The sequence below is a fragment of the Canis lupus genome, chromosome 19 (assembly GCF_048164855.1).
Source record: "Canis lupus baileyi chromosome 19, mCanLup2.hap1, whole genome shotgun sequence".
Lineage (NCBI taxonomy): Eukaryota > Metazoa > Chordata > Mammalia > Carnivora > Canidae > Canis > Canis lupus.
This window is the reverse complement of record NC_132856.1, coordinates 43,419,617-43,441,396: the sequence shown is the minus strand read 5'-3', so window position 1 is coordinate 43,441,396 and position 21,780 is coordinate 43,419,617. Positions and strand designations below refer to the sequence as shown.

Here is a 21,780-nt window from a genome sequence, read left to right as displayed (position 1 = left end):
TGCACGTGTGCGCGCTCCTGCGCGGGGCGGGGCGGGGCGGGGCCCCGGGCGACCGCGCCCCCCGCGCCCCCGCGCGCCCCGCGCCCCCGCGCGCTCCGGCCTAGGCGGCTCCTCCGTGGGCGCTCGGGCCGCCTCCCCGCCCGGTCCTGCGCCGCGCCGCGCCTTCCCGGCCGGCCCATCGCAGCCTGGGGGCGTAGGGGCCCGAGTCCCGCCGGCCGAGCGGATCCTGGGAGCCCCAGCAGGGTAGGAGGGGGCTGGGAACGCGCCCGGGGCTCCCCGGACCGAGAGAGCCCAGGGCTGCTTCTCTGAACCCCGCGTCGAGGCCCGCGAGCGTGCGCGCTGCCCCGCGTGGGCGTGTTCTACGGCCTGGAGACGTGTGTGTGTGTGTGTGTGTGTGTGTGTAGGGGGGTAGGGGCACCCGCCCCGCAGCTCCGGCCGGTGGCTGGGTCGGGCGGACGTCTGCAGGCCTGGCTGCGGCTAGGCGCGCTGCTCACAGGCCCACCTGCCAGCCAGGCCCGGGAAGGGCCCCGTGTGTGGTCAGTGACACAGACGCACTAGCCTCACTCCTGGAAGGGCCACCACCGCCTCTGACCCCGACCCACTTGCTGACTGGGCAGGGAAGTGAGTTTGGAGACCAGACCGGATGTGGTGGTGGAAGTTGGGAGCTGGAGGGCCTGCCCCCACGTTTCTTCTCCGTGCCTTTTCCTGGCAGGAGCCATTCTAGTCCAGATGTGGTTTCTCTTAACCCGGCTTTAGGGAGCCAGTCCCCGCAGGATCAGGCCTGTAGGTCCAGACGGGTCCTGGGACTGAGTAGTCCTGTCCTTGAGGTTTCTGGCTCCCAGGCTGAGTTCCCAGATGAGAAAAGAACCAGGGGGCCTCTGGGGCCCTATGCTCTCTGCTCTGGCTGAACCCACCAGGAACCTTCCTGAGCAGTTTCTGAGCAGGAGGTGAGGGCTGGACACAGGCCCTGGAAGCAGGAGTGGGGTCACAGTCACTTGGGGGAGCTGTGCCTTTGGAGCTTAGGGTGTTGGGTTCCTCAGCTTATGCTGACAAGTCTGGGGGAGGCCCCCACTGGCAAGTCTCCAGCCTGGCTCTGACGGCGGTGGGGATGGGAGTTTCTGGTCCTCCCATGCCAGCCCTGGACTCAGACCAGGGATTTGCTGAGGTTTCCAACCTGCTCTCCTCCTGCACCCTGGCTCCTCCAGCTTTGGCCTGTGGGGGCTGGCTCTGTCCACCCCACCCCATCTGACACAGGAGGAAACTGTCAGGTTGGTGAATGGGGAGGTGGGGGGGGGGGTGATAACCAGCCCTGGAGTGAATCAGGATGGAGTGAGCCAGGAGCAGAGGGTGGGGGGAGACACAGACTCCCAACACCTGGCCTGAAGGATTTCCCCCATCTTGCTACACACAGCCACTTTTGGACTCAGAGAAGTCTCCCAGCCCCCTTGCCTGAGTGTTGCCATGACACTCCAACCCCTTCTCCAGGAGATGCAGTCCCTGGGATCACTGCTAGCCAGCAGAGCCATGCTTCACAACTCCAGCCACAGAGAAGGCACGGTACACGTGGGTAAGTACCTTCTGATCCACATTTTGGGCACTGGGTGGGTGGGGAGATGACACAGGTCCAGTCACAAACTCTGGAGTCCTTGGACCCTATGCCCTGCCTGCACGGGATTGTGATTTCCTGGCCTCCCAGCAGAAGTGAACAGCAGCGTTTACTTGCCTCCTAGCTCAACTTTATTTTGCAAAAATTTAAAAGGCCTCATGTGCAGAGGCCCCCATGGGGGACCAGTGTGTATCAGTTTGCTCTCCTAGTCCAGATTGCTGAGAGAGACAGGATGCATGGTTTAATGCTCCAATAGAGAAGGTACAGCAGGAGCCAGAAATGGGAGAGATCAAGGAGGCCTTCCCAGAATAGGGGATACCTGCCAGTTGGAGAAGTTAGAACAGCAAGTGCAGATGTCTGAAAACCCAGGAGGAGGGTCCCCCCGGGAAGGGCTAGGTGTCCAAGACTGGTGAGCAGAGAGGAGGCTGCGGGAGATGAGCCTGGGATAACGAGCTAATCTGGATGCCGTGGTGTGAGTGTTTGATTCCACGAAGTAGGGACTGTTGTTTCAAACATTTTTGGCAGCAAAACCTAAGTGAGGCTACTCAGGGACCTGGCCTTGATTCCTTGCTCTTGATCTTCTTTGTCCTTTCTTCTACAGATAAGACACAGAGGATGCAGGACAGGGATGGGGAAGGGGTGTGGGTTGGGGGAGCTCTGGCTCCCAATACCTCCTCTCCATTCCCCCCTGAGCCTCCAGGGGCCTCAGGCAACATTATCCCCGTCTACTGTGCCCTCTTGGCCACCGTGGTCCTCGGCCTGCTCGCCTACGTGGCCTTCAAGTGGTAGGTACTCTGGGCACTGCCCCATAGCACACCCCTCCCCATCTGCACTGTGTCTCAGTGAAGGCTGGAACAGGTTGGCGGGTTCCCTCTGCTCCCCACAGCTGGCGCTCACATAAACAAAGACAGCAGCTGGCCAAAGCTCGGACTGCAGAGCTGGGGGACCTCGACAGGGACCAGAGGCATGGTGACAGCATTGTCTTCCTGGACAATCCTAGCGGTCGGGAGCCCTGTGCCCCCAGCCAGGGTGAGCCTCTTTACCCATCTACAGACTTTTAGACCCAGCTCAGCCATACCACCCAGCCCACCTGACCCTCTCGCGTCCCCCACGTCTCCCACCCCAGGGTCACATCCTGAACTTGGCTGCCGGCTTTACCTTCACCTCCCTCGGCCGCAGCAAGAGGAAGTGGAGCGGCTCCTGGAAGCATCGGGCGAAGCTGACAAGGGCTGGCAGGGCCTAGCAGGCCGCCTGGGCTACCCGGCTGATGCTGTGGAGGTCATAGCCCGGGGCCAGCTGCCAGCCCACACCCTGCTTAGGGACTGGGCTGTCAAAGAAGGCAGTGGTGCCACCCTGAGGGTGCTAGAGGACACCCTGGCTGCCATGGGCCGTGAAGATGTGCTCCGGGTCCTGGGTCCCCCGGCTGAGGGCTGCTCTGTGGTGTGAGTGATGCCACCACGGCCGGGCCTCTCAGGGAACCTGCTCTGGTGCTCCCCCCACAGCCACGTGTGCTTTCCCTTTCATGAGCTTCCTGGCACTGGTGGCCTCAGCCTGCTCTGTTTGGAGGGAACACAGAAGGTCCAGCCACCGCTCACCTCCCCTTGCCCTACCTTCCTCCAGGACAGCGACCAGGACATGGGGAGGGACTTAGCAGTGAGACGTGGTCCTGCCCTCCCCCTCCCCACTACACCTCCCTTATCTAGCGTCAACTGGTTTTTCTACTTTTGTATCTCATTAAAGGCAACTTTGGACTACTGTGCTGCCTCTGACTCCTTGGGCCTGTGGGACAGTTGGGTGGCCATGAGGCAGAGGCCCAGAAAAAGGAGGGTCTCTGGGATACAGGAGCTGGAAGCAGTATACTCCTGTAGAAGACGGTGCAGGCTGGAGCTCACACCCTGCATCTGTGGGTCACTGGCTGTGCGTGTTAGGGAGCTATTTTACCTTTCTGCACTCACAGCTTCCTTAGCTGGAGAATGATAAATAGAAGGGCACATTCAGTAGGTCCCCCACCTGTTACAGTTTCAGATTGGCACTGAGGGGCCCTGGGATTGAGACCATTTTTGTGACTTCTGCTGTGACCAGTATCAAGGGGAGGCTGGAGGCAGACACCCTGGGGAGCTAGCTTCCAAGGGCCTCGGGTCTCTAGATTAAAAAAAGGAAGAAAGACTGTCCTTACAAGACTCACGTTCCAGACTCAGGAAGGAGTTCCAAACATGCTTCCACAGCTGCTTATGTGATTTCCACACAAGCCAAGGGCAAATGGGTCATCCCACCCACCTGAGGGGCAGCTGAGGGCAGAGCAGCTGTAGCCAAACTACCCGTACCCCACGCATCGGCCCGCCCTGAAGGGAGAAGCAGGCAGGCTGGTTACCTCCTTTGGAAGGGGTTGCTACAGTGGACAGGCCCCTGTCCAAGAAGGAACAGTGGCCACCATCCAGGCATCCACGACAGGCAGAGCACTTCAGCAACATAGCCACCCAAACTCAGGAGTTGTGGGATCCAGTGCTGGCCCAGGGAGGCTTCAGGTAGACCCCGTCCTCTGCCAACAGATGTGACTGAGATTAGCTGCTCAGTGAATGCCAGATGTCAGACTGCTGCTCTCCAGAAACTGTTTGCCAGGACTGCTTAACCCTGGAAATCTTGTCCTGCAGGAAGGGCAGGTTTACAGCTCCCTCAATCTGGAGATGACTTTTGGGCAATAACCAAGGAGAAAGAGCAGGAGAGGCACAGCATTCAGTCAGCCAAAATCAGACCAGTACACTTGGTAGACCTCATAGCTGCCTGGGCAGCAAGTCAGCCGCAGGGCAATCGAGGACTGGGCTGGCACAGAATGTAGAAGCCTGTGCCGAGTGGCACCCAACAGCTTCTGGATTGGCTGGCACCCCTATGACAATGGAGGGACTGGAGTCTGAAGATGTCAAGGGGTGTGTGGAATGGGAAAAGATTTTGAAAAAACTCCATAGGGAGCTGAGATAACACAATCCCTCTTCAAAGGTGTCCTGTCTGAAACTCTACAGCTCCCCGGTCACCACCTTTAATGGACCACCACCTAAATTTCCTTGGAAAATCTGAAACCTGGAGCCTGGGGTCAAACCACGAGTTTGACTTGGTGGCAAGCAGAAGCAGAGCATGGGACCACATCCCTGCACCGCAAACCCACCCAAAGAGAGACATTCCCTTTCAATGTATACAGGAACAGAGATACTCTCTGTAACAACTCTCAAAAGTTAAGAGGGTTGAGTTAGTCCATTCATTTGGTATAATGTATTTTAAAGTTTTGAAGGTTGCAGCAGCATGGGAAAACACTATGGCTACATTGTTAAATGGCATGTCCAATGAGTAGGACTTTAAAATAGGTGTTTTTCTCTTTTAACAATGAGGATATGAGTTCCTGAGCCTCTCTGAGCCTGAATTTCCTCATCCAACCCTGCCAACTCTGTCCCCAGGGTTGTAAGTTTCAAATGAGCACTACTGGAGCTCTAGGTGCCCAGCGCAGCACCCAGCAGGCAAGCACTCTGCCATCCACCACCTGCCTAAGACTCGGTGGGCCACAGCTTCTTCCCTGAGGGTGCTGCTGCAGGCAGCAAATTAGCCCTGGTGAGAAAGAAAGGGGACCAATCTCTTGCTAGGATGGCTCCAGACTGGCCTAAAGCCTCACAGCCCAGACAACTGGTCCATCAAAGGGTGGTGGGGAGGAGGGTCACGCCACAGCCCTGCCTCTTCCAGGATATGTCCATTCTCTCTCTCTTTTTTTTAAAATTTTTATTTTATTCATGAGAGAGAGAGAGAGAGAGAGAGGCAAAGACACAGGCAGAGGGAGAAGCAGGCTCCATGTAGGGAGCCCGACGTGGGACTCAATCCCGGGTCTCCAGGATCAGGCCCTGGGCTGAAGGCAGCGCTAAACCCCTAAGCCACCCGGGCTGCTCAAGATGTCCATTCTCATGAGAGCCTGTGCACTGTACCCCTTTACAGGCGTCCTCCCTCTAGTGTCCAAGCCCAGTGTCAGGGTGCGTAGTGGGAGGGGTCTTTTAACCTGCAAGTTAAAAGAGCAATCCAGGGAGCTTGGGGAACTCAAGTTCTGGAGGGAAGAGGGTCAGCGCCTCTCCCAACAGCCAGGAGATGTAAAAGGGAAGACACGTACCTTTCTCCTGCCTGATCTATGAACCAAAGTACAGAGAAGCCCAGGGCCGACCAGGCCCTCAGGCTACTTTTTTTGCTCTGGAATACATGTAGTACAAGTTGACTCCACCCTGAACACAGGCATAAGATCCTAAGGCCACAAGTGTCAGTCGTAGTGGGACCTTCGGGAACAAGGCCTGTGATGAACTCCGAGTTCCAGGATTAACTCTGGACTTCCTACATCTGTGGCCGCCATTTCTCCTTTCTCTTGCCGGTGACACCACTATATACAAACATGCTTGACTAGCTTTTAGGGAACACACATGCCAAGTTCTTTAATTGATTTTATTTTTTACATAAAAAGTTCAGTAAAAATTGGATAAAGTAAAGTGATTTTAAGCAGTAAATCAATCTTATCAACATAGCACAAGGCTGGCCAAAACCACAAGGCAGCCTGCTTTGGAATATTTACATGATAACAAATTAAACCTTGCAGGAGAACTTAAAACCGTCCTTACAAAGTCTTCCTGTGATCTAGCACGTAGAGGCTAAAAGCAAAACGAAAAACAAACAAAACCAGGAAAAAACAAATTATTTTCAATATATTCACATATACATTAAAATATAATACAGATCGTCAGGGTGAAGGGTTATGGGTGGGGATGCGCATGGGTCTGTGCGCTGACAGCACCGCCAAGGAGGAGACCCAGGTTTGGGAGTGGGGCTAGGCCTGGCCAGGATCTTAGCGGGGTCCTTCCCTAAGCCCTTGCCTCTGACGGGCCTCCAACCACACCCCAACAGCTCCTGACCAGGGATCGCCTGTTGCAGATGGAGCTCGATTTCGTGGCTTTCAGTTGAAATCTGCAGGTCTGAAATCCCCAGGGCGATGTGTCACCAGTAGCACAGCCCTGACAGAGGGGGAGGGAAGGGGGCAGCGGGCCCACGGGGTTTCTTCTCCCGAGTCGGTCCTACCTGCTCACCTGTCCTCCCACCCTGGCCCCACAAGTCACTCTAATTCAGTGTCCTCTTTGGGTTTGTACACAGCCCCAAACTTCTGCATGTACTTCTTAATATACTCCTTGGTTTTGTGTTTCACATTCTCATTGCACTCCAGGTCCTCAGGGTTCTTACAGTACTTCAGCTCCTTATTCATAACGCCGTGCGTCAGCTGTCCAGGACACAGGAAGAGAGACCAGAGTGGAAAGGATTTCAGGGGTTAAGGCCAGCCTGGTGCCTCAGGGCCCTTCTCACCAAGACTGGGGTCTAATAGAGAGAGGCTGGGGCAGGCTGGTGCTGGGGTCACCAGAAAGGGGAGGCTCAGCTCTTCAAGTCTGTTAGAGGACCACCAACCCTACCCTCAAGTAGGGTGCCCTGCGTTCCCTAACCTTCCCTCCCCCTCTTCCTGGGTCCCCAGCCAAGCCTGTGGCAAGGAAAACCCACTTTCTAGGACGAAAGGTACATGGTTTGCCCAGAACATCTTCAGAACAGAGGGATACCTTGCGAGCCAGGTGTTTGAAGTCTTCTGTTGTGGTGATTCTTCCCACCTTGCAGTCAGGTTTCCGGTAAGGGTTCAGGCACTGGACGATGAACTGGGACATCTGTAGGTGGGAGAAAGAGCACATACTACTCAGAAGTCCGGAGAGGGCAAAGGATTGCACTGAGGAAATAATGAGATAGCCAATCCTTCCCTTTTTGCCACTCAGGTTGGCTGGTTTGGATAAAAGAATGCTACTAGGCTAGTGGGATAGGAGAGATAAGGATCTTAGGTCAGCCCCGAGAGGGGGGGGAAAGCTGCCTTGGGTAGACAAGCAAGCCTGACTTAGAGCAGAAGAGGAGACCCACCAGCAAGACTTCACTGCTGAATCTCATGGCAGCCCCTGTGTTCAGCTAACAAATCTCATTTTCTTGGCATGAAGAGCCTGTAGCCTTGGAGGCAGAGTAGAGAGAACATTCCAGTGCTACCAGGAGGCTCAGCAACCCCAGAAACACAGGCATTTTGTTATGGAAGATCACTTAGATTCTGTGTCACACTCCATTGGATCCATCCCACAACAACGTGAAGCACATGCAGGCATGTTCTCCTGGTGGGAGAAGCCCCAGGGTAGGACACTTTCCGATACACAACTTCCAGTGTCCTCCTGAACTGTCTCTGTAGTGCCTGTTCTACCAGTGGCTTTCAAGAGAGACTCCCCTGGCATGGAACCTCTGAAGTATCTGTGGTGCTAAGGTCCAGGGTACAAAGGAAGCAAAGAGGTCAACAATCGCCATTTTGTCAAAAGACATTGAACAGAGTCTACCCATCCCTGAAACTCCAGGCAGCTCCCGACATTCAAAGGTCAAGTATCATAGGCAGGCACTCCAACAGCTGCTGGTTGGCTGAGCTTAAATACCAGTAATTTCAGAAGGGGAGAGCAAGAAACTAAGTTTCTTGATTTAAAGCTAAAGCCCTGGAAAGGGCATTTATTCAATTTTTCTATGGTCCTCTGGCCTTCATAGAGTCTCGTTTCAATCTGCTTCCCCAAATACAGTCAGGGGATTCCTTCTACCTAGCTTCAAGTCCTTATCATGGCACCTGGTAACTGCCAGACACACAACACTGTTTGGCCTCATCTTCCAACACCCCTCACATACCTTGTGCTACGTACGGCCAATGGACTACTTACAATTGCCTAGGAGGGATGAGGATTTCTTTTGCTTCTGTACATTCTACTGCCTGAAGTTATACCCCTCCTGATCTACCTGGCCCATTCCTACCCCCAACTCAACAGCCCTGCCTGACACCTTGAACAGTGGCCTCCAGCCCTAAGATGGCATATTCCACACACAGCTGCCATTACTCATTTACAGGTCTGTTTCTTCCAACAGTTGGTGAATCAAGACCGGAGTTTAGAATCTAGATGCCCTGAGGCAGACAAGGTCAGTGTCCTGACAGCTGGAAACACACTTAAAGCATCATGAAGAGGAGCTACTTTCTCCAATCCCGTGAGGATGAGGCTGCCACTGAATGAGACATCACCAAAACAGAACACTAGACTTTGAGCTAGGGGGCCTGAGTTCAGGCCTTCTGTCTAGAACTTCTGAACCTTAAGAGCGACTCCACCTACATAAGAAGAATGACAGTTCTGTCTTGCCTACTTCAAGAGCAGTTACAGGAATGAAGTGATAATGGATATGAAAGTGCTTATTACCCACCTGTAAAGGACCATTCCAATGGGTCCTCCTCACACAACAACTATACAGTCATAGCACAGAAGCAAAGGAACACCCAAAGGCAGGGCAGCCTACCACTTAGGACAAGAAAAGAAAGGGCTTAGGCTTGAGCCTGCAGAGCTTAGGGCCCATACCCACCAAACCTTACCTCTTTTCTGAATACTTCTTTGCTTTTCTTAGCCAGTTCACTGGAGGTGTCTGCTTCTGCTGTCTTAGGCTTTTTTGAGGTCTAGAAATGCAAAAGAAAACAAACAGTGCTGGCATAAGAGGTCAGGTCAGTGATGCCCTGCTCTTCCAAAACCTTCCTTTCTTTCCCCCAGATGGGACACCTGACTCCTAATATTTAGGATCCATTAGGATTAGAGTAAGCCAATCCTAAGTGCGCATGGCTTAGATTCAGCTGGCTGCTGTTACCAGTCTCACCTCATGTTTCAATCCTGTCACCTCCTTCCTGTAAACCAAGTTCTCTGCTTAAGTTAAAGTTACATCCTTGATGTACTAAACATTTCCAGTTGTTTCAGAGTCACCTCTGCAGAGGAACATGCTGTGTGATGGACCACTGAGGTCCCTGTTCGGAGCTTTAGTACCCACACTGCCAAGTGAGGCCTGGGCTCAGTGAGCTCCACCTCTCCTGACTCTGACATTCTAGGATTCCAAGACAAAGGCAAAATGCTCTGTTCTCTAGACCTTTCACCACAAAACTGGAAGGTCAGACCACACCACGGTCCTTATCCAGGCCCCTCTACTCCCCTTGTGAACTCATCATCTTTTCTCTAAAGGCAGAACTGTCTGGACTGTACAAAACTGTCTCAATATACAGGAGAGGCTCCTTGGAGGTTGGTATCTCCAGCTCAGGAATGTAAAGACTAAAGACATGTCGCAGTATAGGGGGAAGGAGACGAGGGTCATCCAAGTCAGTGAGCAGATGAGTAGATGCTAAGACACAGAAGATATTCTGTCCCAAGCTGGTAAGATGATGACAAACCTAAAAATACTCCCTTCCAGCTGTGCTAGAGGGGAAGCTGCCAAGTTCCCCCTAGCCAGACACTGCCGAGAGGTAAGGGGCTCGCAGCCCTGGCATTCAGAGCACCTGCCCAAGGCCATTTCCCCAGACCTTTGTCCACCCCCAACCATCAAGCCCCTCAGGAGTAAACCTGCTTTTCCACAGAAAAGATTTATAAGCATTCTCTTCTGAAAGAGTTCAGATGGACGTAGAAACTGCAGTTGTTATTACAGATACTTCATATTTTTGCTAGCCGCTGAGAGCAGAGAATTTTTCTGTTCCCAACCCATCCCCCAGTGCTGATTCCTCCATTTCCATAAACAGTCTGAAGGCGCTGGTGATGAAGGAGCTGTTCAACTCCCTTTGCTCTGGACTGGCTCCAAAGAAAGGTGGCACTCCCTTGGCTTTGGGCTGCTACAAATCTGCTTTCTCTGATTTGTTATAAAAGCTTTACATATTTTCCATTTTTCTACTTCTGCTGCTGTGGGAGCAGGAGAGGGAGGGCAGAATAGAAAGAATATAGTCAACCTGTTCTCAGGAAACAAGACCAAAAAGCACACAGAAACTCAATTTTCTGATGTTTTGCTTTGGGATCTTGCGGTTATTTTTCCAGCAGTAGAGTGTGTGGCTATGCTTCACAACAAGACCTCAGGCAGCAAGGGACCAAGGACGGTCTGAATAAGCCAGGGAGACTGCAACACACCCTCAGCTGTTCTCTCAGAGAACTCAGAAATCAACAGCAACAGCTACAAAAAGCCCCGTGAGGTATGACAACCATCTCAAGGCTCCTGATCCTGCAGAAGAGGCCAGGCTCTCAGTGAGGGCACTGTGTAAAGAGGAATGTTCTGCTTCCCTCTGAATGGGGTATGTGTTCAGAAAGCTAAATAAATCTAGTGCATATTTAATTGCTTTCTAATTTAATCTCTGACTTGGTGAGGTTGGGAGGGCTTTAAAAACACAGTTACAGAGCACAGTCCACTGAGGTCTGTCTAGGAGCTTTCACAGTCCTTTTGAGTGCTGAGCAATTGGGATTGAGAAAGGAAATGTTAAAATGAAGGGTGCCTAGACTTACATCATGGAAATCATAAACCAAAATGAAGCACTCTAGAGAGCACTAAAATTCATGTACCTCTCTTGCTCTGTGGTCCACAAATGGCATAACAAATGATTTCATAAACTGGTTAACGCTTACTCAGGTCCAATGCCAAACAATACCTGGAGCCAGAGTCAGAGCTGAGGACAGCACTTGATGGACACGGATATGAAAAACTTCCCTGATTCCAGAAAACTCCCATTTAAAATGTTAGCATCTCTACAATAGGTAAGGTTTTAAAACCAGGGTTAACCTTCTCAAATGCTGACTACCAATTAAAAATCCTTTAGCACCACAAAAGATCATTAGCCTGGACCAAGGGTCCTGAAAAATTAAGCTATTTCATGGGGTAGAGAATATCTACCTGTCCTGCAAGTGGTCTCACTGAGACCACTAGGAACCATCAGAGAGGTGGAAAGCACTCTGCTAGGTGAGAAAGCAATGTTTTCCTAGGGCCTCAGCAATCATCAGGTTGCCTTTTCCTGGGGCAGCATCAGCCAATGGAGAATCCTGGTGGGAACCTATGTGAACAGTGGCCGGATGAGAGCACACAATGAAATGTGGGGAGAGGACTTAGTATATAGCCAGAGCTTACTGCCTTTAGCAGATCATCCTGCTGTCAGCCTTCATTTGGGGCATGTCTGGATTCCAGGGAGTCTGGTTAGAATATGATCAGATATAAATATAATAGGAAGGCCTCAGTACCTTCACATTATCCAAGGTGAGGTTTCAAGTTTTTTTGGCTTAGCAAAGGAATGACTTTAAGCTTATTGGATGGCTCTGGTAACCACACACTGGGTGTGTAACAAAACACATGCAAGCTCAATCCTTTATAATATAGGCAGAAATAACCAAAGCACAAAGCCCATGTGCCCTGGGACTCAGGAGCACAGGCTGGCTGAAAGGAGTCCTGACAAAGAGAGCAGAATATACCAGCCTAATGCTTCTCCCTGAATTTAATTAAATACCCTTTGGAACAGGAGATGTAAAATATTATTCAAGGAGGAACTTTATCTTTCAGGGCAGCATGAATCCAGAAGCAGAATTTGAGCTTATCAGAAACTACACAATTCAACTTAAATTCTGCAATGCACAAGACTTATACATCACAATTAAAAGGTTAAGTGAGAAGGAGCCTTGAAAATAAAAGCTCAGTATATTCTGTTTTGGAGTTGTGACCCTTTGGTAGCAGAAAGAGCAAAAATATTTCAGTGTTTGGGTTCTAAATAAGGCACCACACTTTATTCTGTCAAGAAAAAAAAAAGGTGGGGATTGGGGAAGGAAGGACTGGACAGGAACAAAAAGATCTCATGGCGATTTCTAGAAATAGTGTTTCAAAAGCCTGACTAGATTACACACAGGCTCTATTTCCCAGGGCTGATAAACCCGGAACTGAGGTCCTAAAGATACTGCTAAGAACCAGAAGGCCTCCTCCTCTTCCCATCTGGCCTAGAGTGTAGTGCAGCCCTGGAAGTTTCTCTCTGGTCCCCCCTCTATCCATCAGGCCATGCTTAGTGGGCAACTTCACCATCTGCTCTGCAGAGATCTGGGCTCTGTTTTCTGACAATACTCTCTCAAATCTGATTTCCTGGTTCTCTCCTCCATTGCTGGGAAGTGATTTCACATGGAATTCTTTTGCAAATTACCCCAATGCCAAAGATGGCACCATCAATTGAAAAGACTCTTGGCCTCGGATCCCATCCTCCTCCAATTCCCTCAATACAACAAACACTTTACAACCACTATTTTAACACAACATAGTTACACTTAGGACATCTACTACACTTGTGTCTGAATGTTAATTAAAAGCCAAAAACCAGTAGTAAAAACTGCTGCCTTTCGATCACGTAAGCAGTCAGGAATGATTCACGTCTGGGATCCTCAAAGGGAAGGCTTGACTTTACACTCACCACATGACGGATGATGGAAGAGAGCACAAGATGACCAAGAGGAGGGAACAACACTGGAGGAAAACAGAGAAGGAGGGCTCTCACAGATGCTTAGTCTCAGCATCAAAAACTTTCAAAACCACCCATCCAGCACCACATAGCACTCTTCAAAGAATTCTCTGCCCATTACACACCTTCCCCGTGCAGGTACCATATCCCCCTAATGTTTCAAATAAAAAACCCACTAATTTAATGATGGCTCAAATCTAGATTTAACTGCCTACCAGTCATTCCTACCCTGAATCCTGTAAAGGAGCTCAAATTCCATACTGAATATATTTCCAAACCTCCTCCTGATCTTTCCTTCAACCCCTAGACTGAATAATGGGATCTTATCTCCCCAAACTACAAATGAGGATGGTGGGTCATCCCTGCCTCTTCCACACATACTTGTTTGTGAAGCCCTGATGATGATGCCTCTCAAATGTCTTTGCAGGAGTCCCTAACATCTCCACTCTTAGTTTCTCACTTTGCCTAAACTGTTATAATTCTCTCCAACCTTATCTCCCTGCTACCAATCTCATTTTTTTCACATAACCCTGTTTTGCTTAAGGTAAACACATCTGATTCCTTTACTTTAAAAGCACTCACTGGCTCCCAAGTACCTTTCATACAATAATCACATTAGTAGGACACCAAGATCTTAGACAGTTTAAATATGACCTACATTTCCATTTTTTTGTCTTGTTCACTACCCCATATGCACCAAACTCTCACTGTACCAAATTATATTATTTCCTATATACATTCTGTCTTATCCTGACTTTACACCTTTGCCAAAACTGTTTTATCTACTTAGAATGTTCTTTCCTGCCCACCTTGGCTATAGGTAAAATCATGTCTTCTGTGACATAGCACATCTTCTCAGACCATTAATCACTGGGCTCCCATAGCATTTTGTACATACTTCTAATATAGCAATTATCCCACTGGGTTCTTGATTTATAGATGGGGCTCACTCTTTCTTTCTTTCTCTCTCCCTCTCTTTCCTTTTTTAGAGAGAGAGAATCTTAAGCAGGCTCCTCACCCAGCATAGAGTCTGACTCGGGGCTCCATCTTACAACCCTAAGATCATGACCTGAGCTGAAATCAAGAGTTGGACGCTTAACCGAGTCACCTAGGAGCCCTGATGTGGCTCTTTACTTAGAATGAACTTCATGAAGACTGTATTCAGTTTTATTTCTTTTTCTATCCCTAATACCTCACACAAGGCCTATAAATCAATGGTACAATCTGTACCCCCAAGGGGATTAAAACTTACATGAAAGCCTAAAGATGAAAAACAGTTGGATAGAAGGAATAAAAACATACTCCCCAGCATCCTTCTCCTGCCTTTTGAGATGCTAATGAGATGAGTACAGTCATAAAAACCGGTTAGGAAGGCTGGACCCAAGTAAGTCCCTCGCTATCCAAGTAAGAGTAGATATTGATATTAGAGACTATGTTCTGGAAATGGATCCAAAGACTGACATCTCAAGCTTTTGACTTGTGCTTCAGGGCAAGTTTGGCTGGAAAATCAAAACTCATTTCTTCTTTCATTGGTTATATCCAGATCAAAGGGTTAATAACAGAATAGATGCCTTTTGTTTGGATTTTCTCATAGAAATATAAGAAAAGGTAAAGCTGACAATCAGAGATAAAAGGCTAAGAAGCTAAATACAGAGTGAATGTCCAGAGTTTTTTTTGCTGGAAGCACATGATACTTAGCAGCCTTTCCCCTTGAATACCTGTTTCTACAAAAACTCCTACAGAACCTTCATACACTGCTGGAGTAGAAATGTACAATGATATAGCTACTTATTTTTAGTATTTTATTTATTTATTTGAGAGAGAGTGAACAAGTGAGAGAGAGCACAAGTAGGGTGAGGAGGAGCAGAGGGAGAAGAACGAGCAGACTCCCCACTGAGCAGGGAGCCTGGCACAATCCCAGGACCCTGAGACCATGATCCAAGCCAAAGGCAGATGCTTAACTGACTAAGCCACCCAGGCACCCCTCATATAGCTACTTCAGAAAATCATTTGGCAGTTTCTTAAAAGTCAAACATAAATTAGTCCCATCATCCAGCAATTCATTCCTAAATATTCACCCAAGAGAACTGAAAATGCATGTCCAAAGACTCACAACACAAATGTCCATATACCCTTATACATAACAGCCAATGAGTGGAAACAACCCAAATGTCCATTAACTGGTGCTGGTAAATGGAGAAACAAAATATGGTGACATTTATTCAAGGGAGTATTATTCGGCCATAAAAATGAAATTTGAATATATGCTATAACAAGGATTATAGGGTATCCCTGGGTGGCTCAGCAGTTTGGTGCCTGCCTTTGGCCCAGGGCGTGATCCTGGAGACCCGGGATCGAGTCCCACACTGGGCTCCCTGCATGGAGCCTGCTTCTTCCTCTGCCTGTGTCTCTGCCTCTCTCTCTCTCTCTGTCTCTCATGAATAAATAAAATAAAATCTTAAAAAAAAACAAACAAACAAGGAGTCTATAACAAGGATATATGCTATAACAATGGTGAACTCTGAAAACATTACCTTATGAAAGAAGCCAGTCACAAAAGACCATATGTTATATAATTCCACTTATATGAAAATGTCCAGAAAAGGCAAATCTATCAAGAATGAAACAGATTTGTGGTTGGGCTGGGATAGGTATGGGGATTAAGTGTAAAAGGGTATGAAAAATCTTATTGAAGGGCATAAAAATGTTCTAAGAGCAGATTATAGTTATGGTTGCATAACTTGGTAAATTTATTAAAAAGCCATTGAATTGAGGATACCTGGGTGGCTCAGCAGTTGAGCATCTGCCTTCGGCTAAGGACATGATCCTGGGATCCAGGATCAAGTCCCGCATCGGGCTCCCTGCAAAGAGCCTGCTTCTCCCTCTGCCTCTCTCTCTGGTGTCTGTCTCTCATGAATAAATATTTTTTTAAAAGCCATTAAATTGTAAACATAAAAGAACTACAGATTTTATGGTAGGTATGTTATACTCAATAAAGTTCTTTTGTTTTTTCTTTTTTTTTTTTTTTTTTTAAGATTTTATTTATTTATTCATGAAAGACAACCGAGAGAGGCAGAGACATAAGCAGAGGGAGAAGCAAGCTCCCTGAGGGGAGCCTGATGCAGGACTCAATCCCAGGACCCTGGGATCACGAGCTGAGCCAAAGGCAGACGCTCAACCACTGAGACACCCAGGCACCCCTGTTTTGTTTTTTCAAAGCCCTTCCATAGACTTGTGCTTTTTGCCATGACAAGTTAACTGTTAACAAGCTATCTCTCTCACTGTAAACAACCAAAACACTAGACAAAATACATGAAACAACAGTTGCCATAGGACATTAAGCAGCACTGGATTACAATCCCAGAAACAAGGGGAAAAAAAGGTGGTATGCCCTGAGTATCCTGGCTCTTTTTGTGTGCCAAACCCAGAGTAGGGAGGAAAACCTAAGTAGAACATAGCATGCTGGTATCAGTGAGCTAAAGAGATAAGACTGGAGTTCAAAGTGTTTGAGATGAGCTATAAACTAACAATTTCCAGAGCTCACAGAAGGCTGGGAAACATTCAAGTTTCTACAAGTTGGAGTGAAGAGACCTTGGCATTAACCCAAGGCATTCAGTGGAAATCCCAGGAAGACTAGGTAGTAGTAGTTGTTCCAAGAGAAAAGACTACTCTGGAACCAACCTAACAAAGATTAAGAAGAAATTTCTAAAGAATCAAACATCCATAGATTAACTGGCTGCCAGAACAAAACTTATCAGTCTTTAATGGAAAATAAAACTCTGAAACTCAATGGTATAACAATCACAATGTCTAATGTTCAAATGACAATTAATGGATGCACATGAAGCAGGAAAATTTTAATCTGATAACCACAAGAAAAATTAATCACTAGAAACATGACCAGAAATGAAAGTGAAGCTGCACATTATAAACATTCAAAGATATAAAGGAGGGATCCCTGGGTGGCGCAGCGGTTTGGCGCCTGCCTTTGGCCCAGGGCGCGATCCTGGAGACCCGGGATCGAATCCCACATCGGGCTCCCGGTGCATGGAGCCTGCTTCTCCCTCTGCCTATGTCTCTACCTCTCTCTCTCTCTCTCTCTGTGTGTGACTATCATAAATAAATAAAGAAAAAAATATTAAAAAAAAAAAAAAAAAAACAAAGATATAAAGGAATACATAAATAGCAAAGAAATCAGTAGTATTAAAAATAGCCAACTGGGGATCCCTGGGTGGCGCAGCGGTTTAGCGCCTGCCTTTGGCCTAGGGCGTGATCCTGGAGACCCAGGATCAAATCCCACGTCGGGCTCCCGGTGCATGGAGCCTGCTTCTCCCTCTGCCTATGTCTCTGCCTCTCTTTCTCTCTCTGTGTGACTATCATAAATAAATAAAAACTTAAAAACAATAAATAAAGTTAAAAAAAATAGCCAACTGAAACTTCAGAGCTGAAAAAACATAACTGACATAAAATAATCTATTTCCATATTTAATGAAAAATACCAATCCATAGATCCAAAAAGCTCAAAAAACCACAGAAGTTGAACACAAGAGAACATCAAGGTATATCACAAACAAATTCTTCAAAACCAATTATAAGGAGAAGATTAAGATTTCTCTCCATGCAGAGAGAAAGGAAGAAAGACATATTTAGGGGAACAAAGATAAGTATAGTCTTATTAGAAACAATTTTAAGTAAGGAAAAAATGGAATAACACCCTTTAAAGTGGTGAAAGGGGGAAATAAAATATCAATTTAGAATTCTCTATCCAGTGAAAATATCCCTCAAAAATAAAGTTAGGTGGCTCAGCAGTTTAGCGCCACCTTCAGCCCGGGCCTGATACTGGAGTCCTGGGATTGAGTCCCGCATCGGGCTCCCTGCATGGAGCCTGCTTCTCACTCTGCCTATGTGTGTGTGTCTCCCTCCCTCCCTCTCTTTCTCTCTCTCATGAATAAATAAATAAAATCTTAAAAAAAAATAAAAATAAAAAAAATAAAGTTAGGAGTCTGGCAGTTTCTTGCAAAACAAAACATACTCTGAATGGAAAATTTATGCCCGTAAAGAACTTGCACAAACTTGGAAGCAACCAAGATGTCCTTTAGTAGCTAGAGGACAAATATATAAACTGTGATCGATCCAAACAATGGAATATTATTCAGTGCTAAAAAGAAATGAGCTAGCAAGTCACGAAAAGGTATGAAGGTACCTTAAATGCAGAATGCTAAGTGAACGACGTCAATCTGAAAAGGACAAATACTACATGAATCCAACTACATGACATTCTGTAAAAAGCAAAACTACAGAGACAGTAAAAAGATCAGTGGTTGTCAGGGATAGGGATGAGGGAGGTAGAAAAGAAGGGAGGGACAAACGGGGAGCACAGAGGATATTTATGGCAGTGAAACTACTCTGTCTGATACTATAATGGTGGCTACATACCATTACACATTTGTTAAACCCACAGAGTATATACAACATCAAGAATCCTAATGCAAACTATAGACTTGAGTAATAATGAGAAGTCAGTGTAGGTTCACTGGACTGCTCTGGCAGGTGGTTGACAGTGGGGGTAAGCTATGCATGTGTGGTGACAGAGGGGCATATGGAACCTCTGCACTTTCTGCTCAATTTTGACATGAACCTAAAATTGCTTTTAAAAATAGTCTAGTAAAAAAAAGAAAAGAGGAAAAAGACAAGGACCTTTTTTCAGACAAACAAAAATTGAGAGAATTCATCACCATTAGACCTAAATAACTAAAAATGTTACGGAAATTCTTCAGTCTAAAGGAAAATGAATTCAGAAAAAAGCTCAAATCTACATCAAAGAATAAAGAATACAAGAAATGGTAAATATGCGAGTAAATATAAGATTCTGCTTCCAAGTTTAAAAAAATTTCATTAACTTATAACAAACTGTTTAAAAAAAAAACTGAATTCTGGGGTATGAAAGAATAAAAAAAAAGTATGGCAGCACAATGGACAAGAGCGGACAAAATGTAAGTAGGTTCCTACTATTATCAATAAAATAGTATTTGATACAACAGAAGACTATAACAAGATAAATATTCATATTGTAGCAAACTATAGAGCAGTAGTTCTCAAACTTTTAGGTCTCGATATTCCCTTTTGCTTTCCATATACTGAGGACCCCAGAGAGCTTTTGTTCATATGGGTTCTATCTATCCAAATTTATATTAGAAATTAAACAGGGAAAAATATTAATTTATTTTAAAATTATTAACAAACTCATCATGTGAATATAATTTTTTTTGTGAAAAGATAACTTTCTTTTCCAAAACTGAAGAAATTAGTAAGAGTGGCATAGTTTTACATTTTGGAAATCTCTTTAATGTCAGGCTTAACAGAAGACAGCTGGATTCTTATTTCCTCCTTCATTCAATCATGCCATTGTATCCTTTGGAAAATTCCAGTGTACTTGTGAATGGATGAGAGTGGCAAAAGCGTATGATATTTTAGTATTACTATGAAAAAAGTTTTGACCTCATGGCTCCCTTGAAACAGTCTTAAAATCCCTAAGGTCCCCACACTACACTCGGATAACCACTCCTTAGAGCAACTACTAAAAACAAAGAGGAATGGCTAATAAGCCAATAGAAAAGCCAATGAAATACTTTAGGGAAAAATAGAAATTAATCCAAAAGAAAGCAGGAAAATCCCCACAGAAGATAGATGAAAAGGAGAAAATAGTAAGGGTATAGACCTTAAGCCCAATCTTATTGACACATTTACTAAATGTCCACAGATTAAACATACCAATTAAAAGGCAGAGACTGTCAGAGTCATGGGTAATGAAAAGGTATGTTATAAAACCATCCATAAAAGTCTGAATTGCTTTGTAGTGGTGCTTACAAATTCCTCTTGTTGTAGCTCCATTACGAATTTTAGGGTTGTGACAGAAGCCTTGAGACATAAACACTATAGAAATCAAGGAAGTCCTCAGCTACTTTCCTGACAGATTCATTCAATTAATATTTCATTCAGTACCTCTATGGCATAGGTAGGCTGAATAAACCTCTTTCTTTTGTTCTTGATAAAGAACCTAAAACCAAAATCTGTACAAAACCTTAAATGTTTAACCTGTGAAAATGTCATATACAGTTACTTTTTCTCTGTGAGTAGATTTTGAAAATCTCTAAAGAACAGCTCTCCTACGTTACCAAAAGTACCCTTCACCAAGTAATGCCAACGTTCCTAAAGTCAGGCAGTTCACCCCATCACTGCCAACACAGGGTTTCCTGTGTGGAGGTAGCTATTCTGCTGCAGGTGCTCGTTAGCCTTCTCCCCAGCTTCCACCAGTCCACACCACTTGCATGGACTTTACAAGTACTCTCTTCTACCTTCTATGATAACTGACCAAAACAATGCCAAAATCTTGCTTACTATTCACACTCAAAGATCATTAAAATCTTATTTCATAAGAGCTGAGGGTGACTCAGCTCCCGACTATCTAGAAACTAATCTATCTGTGAATCATTGACTGAAAATCAAAGACCGTTAACACAGGAGTCACTGTGATAACCCCATGTAGGTAAGCTACTGGAGCATTGGGGTCTCAGATCGCATCACTATCATCCCCTTACCCTCACCCACAGCACACGGTGCTTTATATAGGACTCCCAATAATTACCGAGCTGTTCTCCTTAAAAGAATTTCCAGATTTGATGCTTGCCATGTTTACACACAGAAGCAGAATCAAAGACTGTAATCTTTGACTCCCAAGTTATACAGGCCAACATGTCTCTTTTTATGTTTACGCTGGTTTGAGTTTCATTTTTGTTATTTACAGCTGAAAGAGCATTTGCAAATACAAAGATGTGATATTAAATATGCCACAAAGTATTTTATGTGCAAGAATAAGGTAGAAAAAATTTTGACAAAAACAAATGGCCATAGAAAGTTCTGTTTTCCTCTCCTTCTGAATTACATAGCTAGAATGTTTCAAGCTGGTAACGGTGTCATTTTCATAAAATTGAACATTAGGTGTAAAACCTCCCCAAATTGATTTTTATTTTCTGCTCAAGTAGAAATGATACAACTACTTTACAGTCAAATGCACTCAAGGAACTGAAGTTGTAAAAGCCCTATTTTGGTTTGATTCTGATTCCATGTGGGAGAGAAGACACCTCTAACCTATCACTATTTATTCACAGTAAGAACTACATTTGGCAGCCTTATTATACTCTGTGCATTCTCATCATTATAATTTGAATTCCAAGATAGAGCTATGTATTATGGCAAAGAAGAAGAATGGAAAAGCTTCTCCTATTTTCTCTGAAAGATGACATCTTTGAATCTCCATTAGAAGTCTCATTCTGTAACCCCTCTCAGGCAAATAAGAGTTTCCCTCTTTATAACTTCCCAACTCCTTCTCATCTTTACACATGCAACAACCCCTTCTCCCTACATAGAGGAGCATAGTGACATGGGAGAGTTATTTTTGAGTTAAGCACTGGATTTATATTTGCTTTTGCAGACCCCTGAATAGACTCCTTGTTGTCTGTTGCTTAACATTCCTGGAATAATTTAATGATATAATTGAAACAAATGTCAGGAGGCTAGCCTTTAAGAAATGCTAGAGAATGCTACACTATGTGGATTGGAGAAAATTCTAGTACTCTTATAAATATACATTATAGTCCTTTAGTCAAATACCTCCCTGGTATAAACGCAAATGTGCTTATTTTTGAACTTTCCTGTCCGTCCTTCCACAACAAATGAAGCAGACCTTGAGGGACGTAATACATGCTCATGTATTAAACAGAAAGTAACAATA

At 46.2% G+C, this 21,780-nt stretch overlaps 2 protein-coding genes across 12 annotated transcripts in view; one reads left to right on the top strand and one right to left on the bottom strand.

Annotated features, from left to right (window-relative positions):
• The first annotated feature begins 104 nt into the window (after window positions 1-104).
• Window positions 105-3,361, top strand: LOC140610398 (death domain-containing membrane protein NRADD-like). 6 transcript variants are annotated; one of them, XM_072786453.1, is made up of 6 exons: window positions 158-243; window positions 1,206-1,268; window positions 1,412-1,567; window positions 2,208-2,391; window positions 2,493-2,635; window positions 2,733-3,361. In XM_072786453.1, the coding sequence occupies exons 3-6, from the start codon at window positions 1,462-1,464 to the stop codon at window positions 3,050-3,052; spliced, it is 753 nt and encodes a 250-aa protein (XP_072642554.1). In that variant the 5' UTR covers window positions 158-243; window positions 1,206-1,268; window positions 1,412-1,461; the 3' UTR covers window positions 3,053-3,361. The 6 variants fall into 6 exon arrangements, with proteins under 6 accessions (XP_072642552.1, XP_072642557.1, XP_072642554.1 ...); XM_072786451.1 differs by lacking the exon at window positions 1,206-1,268 and having other exon boundaries at window positions 105-243; XM_072786456.1 differs by lacking the exon at window positions 1,206-1,268 and having other exon boundaries at window positions 137-243; window positions 1,486-1,567.
• A 2,695-nt stretch (window positions 3,362-6,056) lies between these two features.
• Window positions 6,057-21,780, bottom strand: part of SETD2 (SET domain containing 2, histone lysine methyltransferase) — a 125,245-nt gene continuing 109,521 nt past the window's right edge. For 3 of the 6 annotated variants that reach the window (XR_012012060.1, XM_072786432.1, XM_072786430.1), the window contains 3 exons: window positions 9,084-9,164; window positions 7,222-7,323; window positions 6,057-6,893 (listed from right to left, as the gene is read on the bottom strand). Coding sequence is in view for 3 of the 6 variants with exons in the window: in XM_072786432.1 (XP_072642533.1) it covers window positions 6,732-6,893; window positions 7,222-7,323; window positions 9,084-9,164 (345 nt within the window). In the remaining 3 variants the exon portion in view is untranslated. Of the gene's footprint in view, window positions 6,894-7,221; window positions 7,324-9,083; window positions 9,165-12,941; window positions 12,995-21,780 lie in introns of all 6 variants that reach the window. The other 3 variants (XR_012012058.1, XR_012012059.1, XM_072786431.1) reach the window with 2 other exon arrangements.